This window comes from Polyodon spathula, chromosome 8 (genome assembly GCF_017654505.1).
Source record: "Polyodon spathula isolate WHYD16114869_AA chromosome 8, ASM1765450v1, whole genome shotgun sequence".
In the NCBI taxonomy this organism is placed as follows: Eukaryota; Metazoa; Chordata; class Actinopteri; order Acipenseriformes; family Polyodontidae; genus Polyodon; species Polyodon spathula.
In genome coordinates this window covers 13,708,486-13,713,485 of record NC_054541.1, presented here as the reverse complement: position 1 = coordinate 13,713,485, position 5,000 = coordinate 13,708,486, and the positions used below count along the sequence as shown (strand labels likewise).

The following is a 5,000-nucleotide window of genomic DNA, read 5'->3' as shown; positions in this document are numbered from 1 at the left end:
TGTTAGGAAAAAGACAAAAAATCTAATAACATCATTGGCTCTAACATTATTTACTAATATTAGGTAACATTATAGAAACATTTGGAATAAAACCTTTTCCCCATTTTTCTAAAGCTGCTGACAACTGTAAGCAGCAGAGCCCTGTTCTGCACAATAATAGCCACTGGACTGTATAATATTTCACTTTGGTTGGGACAGTTCCCCTGATCACGGGACTGGTGTAGCAGGGTTGCTTGATCAAGAGCAATCTTCAAGGAGCACTTACCCCTGTAAGGCAGTGTTTGGATAGTTATTAGAAGGGTTTGTGCTTCTTTCACAAAATACTCTAGAGGGTAATACTTTACATGAAGTGTCTCTACGGTGTCTTTACATACTAGATACTTAGTAAATACATATGTACTGACACAGCATTACAATGTGATTATGCATAGTTACAAAGTACTTAATGTGGATATCTTTTTGCACAATATGTGTAAGTACACAATTGCATCAGAAAAGGGTTACGACTAGATTTAGAGTTAGAATTAGGGTTAGAGTTGTTTGGTGCTGGGGTTTAGGTTTAGGTTATATCATGCACAAAGATTTGCATATTAAGTACATTGTAGCTATGCATAATAACAAATGTAAATATGTGTACACCCATTTCTTTACTAAGTAACAACTATATAAATGCACATCCATTAGAGACACTTAGTGAAAAGTGTTACCAGGGTAAAAAAAATCTATCAGCAATGTTACTATCAGACTAGGGTAAAATGACTTTATATTATATTATATTGAAACCAGACAAGCAGGCTCTACTTTGAGCTTTAAGCTGCATTTGAAACATTTTTTTTGGACACATGTACTGTTGTGCAATTGGATTTAAAGAAAAGTGCTGAAACATATGCAGTATCCCTGGCTGAAAACAGAACTCCGACAGGCACATTAAGAAGAACACTGAATATTTTCTTCTTGCAAGTGGATTGTTTTTTGTTTGTTTTTTTTCTGCCAAAAAGGAAAGTTGGAAGAATATAATTCTATTTGAAACGACTGCATGGCTTGCATTTCAGATGGTGAAATAACAAAATATCACTCACCTCCTTGAAGGTAACTTGCATTGGAGAATGTGAAATAACAAAATATCACTCACCTCCTCGCAGGTAACTTGCATTGGAGAATGTGAAATAACAAAATATCACTCACCTCCTCGCAGGTAACTTGCATTGGAGAATGTGAAATAACAAAATATCACTCACCTCCTCGCAGGTAACTTGCATTGGAGAATGTGAAATAACAAAATATCACTCACCTCCTCGCAGGTAACTTGCATTGGAGAATGTGAAATAACAAAATATCACTCACCTCCTTGCAGGTAACTTGCATTGGAGAATGTGAAATAACAAAATATCACTCACCTCCTCGCTTGCATTGGAGAATGTGAAATAACAAAATATCACTCACCTCCTCGCAGGTAACTTGCATTGGAGAATGTGAAATAACAAAATATCACTCACCTCCTCGCAGGTAACTTGCATTGGAGAATGTGAAATAACAAAATATCACTCACCTTCTCGCAGGTAACTTGCATTGGAGAATGTGAAATAACAAAATATCACTCACCTCCTTGCAGGTAACTTGCATTGGAGAATGTGCAATGACAAACTATCACTCACCCCCTTGCTTTGCTTCACTTCACTGTTGTTCTGAAAGCTACAGCTTTCAAATGCTGCAATGATCGCTTTCAAGACTGTGTGCAGATATATATCATATATATATATATATATATTATATATGATATATATATCAGTGTGATCAGTGCTGAGGGACTCCCTAGCGAATCCTTCTCAACAGGGAATCTCAGGGGATGAACAATATGGTATCTCATTACACTGTTAAGCTCATGACGTTAGTTGCCTGAAAACTTTTTCTGTTCTCACACAAGGTTTCTGAAAGAGTTTGCGATGAGTTTTGCAGATTTACTTTGTAGAAAACAGTTTTATGAACATGCAGCATATATATATGCAGAAACTGTAGAAGCCATTAGACAACTTTCACGCGATTTGATTGGCTCTTGTAATGCTGTTATTTGCATATTCCCCTACAACCTATATATATATATATATATATATATATATATATATATATATATATATATATATATATATATATATATATATATTATATATATATGGATAGATAGATAGATAGATAGATAGATAGATAGATAGATAGATAGATAAATAAATAATATTTAAAATGATATCTATATATATAGATTAGATATATAGATATAGATATAGATATATAATTTTTTTTATTGTACACAATTTGATTGTGCATTACTTGTAACCAAATTGAAAAGAAGAAAAAAAAACATGAATTCATTCAGATATTAATTACATTTTTTTATTTGAACAAAATTAGGAAATGGAAAAAATGAAAAGTAAACAAAAATGACTTTATTGGTTGTAAAATGCAAGTAAAATATCACAACAAATGATCTATGAACAGATAAAAAGTATGCTAACACCTAATTGTGCAGCACCTTGTACTTCAACGTCATTGTTTTAAAAGAGAAGGAAAATGTTCATTTTCAAGGAGGTATGAAATGACATAAAGCTTGCGACTAAAATCTTGGAACAATAACTGAACTGCGACTGTTTGTCTCTCAAATCTTCTTTTTGCTTTTCCACTTCAGTGAATACATGTAGGACTTATCGTTATTACACAATGGCAAAGTACAAGAAGATGTTAAAAACTCTTTTAAAAAAATGACAGTAGTTTTTTTTTGTGCAATGTTTACAATAGCTACAGTGCAATGCACAATATCAAAATGTACAAGAAAGCGATAACACTTTATATCAAGGTGCTGCTTATTAATATTTTTTTAATGTATAATAGATGCTTAATACCTATGTTATAGAGTGTTAATAAAGCATTATATATGGTTTATATCCATGCAACAGACATAGATAGAATTACATTTAAACATCCCAAAGTAGAATATGTGTCTAAAAACTCTCCCCTTTATAAAACTGTAATTCCACCTGTGATTATTGCATGGCTACAAACCATCTACAATGCTTTATTAATACTCTATAACATAGTTATAAAACATATATTATACATTATTACCATTAATAAGCAGCATGTTAATATAAAGTGTTACCAAAAAAAGCATTATCTTCCTGAGTATTATATTTACACTGTGCTGTTCAGAACATATTGTCTCTCTGGAAAGGGATCACAGCATAATGTATTTAGAAAGCTCCCATAAGTAAGTTGCATTAGATAACTTTTTTACAGTACGTGTCAGTTTCATCAATGTTTTAATTACTTTGTTGTTGCTATAAACCTGGAACAAAAAGAACACGACACTTGCTGATACATCTGCTAACTGTAGAGTATTACTCTTTAAACATTAAACAACAAAGAAGTGAATTCATTATCATTGTACAGTGAATGTGAAATATCGGTAAGCCTAACTTTCATAGCTGATGGTTACAACTTCTTTGCTTGGTTGAACTTTTGCTGACAAACACAACTGGTGCCCTTTCAAATGCTTTCTAAAGTTCTCATCCCTCATCCCATAGATCACGGGACTTAAAGTTCTTGGTAAGATATATACTAAAAAAAATCTAACATAGTGAAGGTCCAAGAGCCAGCTGGAAGGCAACATCCAGAAGATATACTCAGTGAAGGGAGCTAAGAATGTAAGCATGCTCAGCATTAGTTGGATTCCATGGAGCAGGATGGTGTTCCGAGCCTTCTTAGCTGAAGATTTTTCAGACATGCTGGCTGACCTTGCTGCGTAAACGATCCGGAGATATGTAAACACAATGACTAGCCAAACAACAGTGAAATATAATGTCTTGATGTACATTCTCTTATATACCTGAGCGGGAGTCCTGAAGAAATTCTCCCGAATGCAGTAAACCGTCGTCTTGAAGAAGCTCAATGGCTCCACAGCAAAGACGATGAAGAGATCGGTTGTTCCGGGGATGAGCCCTATAAACCAGATCACACCGATAACCATGTACGTCCTGCGGAGGGTGCATATCTGAGAGTGCCGCAAGGGGTTACAGATTGCAATGTAGCGCTCAAGAGCCATGACAGCTAGACTCAAAGGGGTGTTCAGGGTTGTGGTGACTGCAAGTATCAAGAAAAAGTAACATATTGGAACCCCCATGAAAGGAGCAATCTCAAGCCAAATGTGCAAAATCAATGCAACACTCATCTCAAATATATCATTAAATACCATGTGAATGAACAAGACATAGCGCGGGTTCTCATAAAACATGGGGTGTTTAAAGTAGGTGAAAACCAGCATGCCATTGATGTAATTGGTTAGGAGGTACATGAAAATGCTGCAAGACATTTTAGTGATAGAATTTGTTTGCAAAAGAGTTTTCGTAAGGAAAAATTCTTCATCTTGTGTTAGGGTGTGATGAGTCAGAGGATCAGTCGTGTTCATGTTGCGTGCTTTTTCTGATCAAAAGAAAAAAAGAAAAAAAATGATTTTAAAAAAGCACACTTTGAACCCTGCCCTCCACAGTTGATGAGCACTAGAATCGAGAGGAATTAGCAGTCAATTAGCAGTGCATTTCAATTAGCAGTGCATTGCAATTACAGTGCATTTCAATTAGCAGCGTATTTCACTTAGCAGTGCATTTCAATTAGCAGTACATTTCAATTAGCAGCGTATTTCACTTAGCAGTGCATTTCAATTAGCAGTGCATTTCAATTAGCAGCGTATTTCACTTAGCAGTGCATTTCAATTAGCAGTGTGTTTCACTTTCTACCTAGTTTAAGAATCACTGAACTACTTTAAATGGTCAGATTGAAAGCCAACCCAAAATGATATAAAAGATGATAACACTTTATATGAAGTGTCTCTGATTAATGTGTATTAAATAGTAGTTACTGAGCAAATACATGTGTACTTACACATAATTACAATGTTATTATGCATATCTACAATGTACTTAATCTTGTTGCATGATATAACCCTAACCCTA

The 5,000-nt window shown here is 34.4% G+C and overlaps 1 protein-coding gene across 1 annotated transcript; it reads right to left on the bottom strand.

Annotated features, from left to right (window-relative positions):
* Positions 1–3,463: 3,463 nt before the first annotated feature.
* Positions 3,464–4,171, bottom strand: LOC121320209 (odorant receptor 131-2-like). The gene has a single exon (XM_041258462.1). It carries the CDS (start codon positions 4,169–4,171, stop codon positions 3,464–3,466), a length of 708 nt encoding a protein of 235 aa, XP_041114396.1.
* Positions 4,172–5,000: the final 829 nt, after the last annotated feature.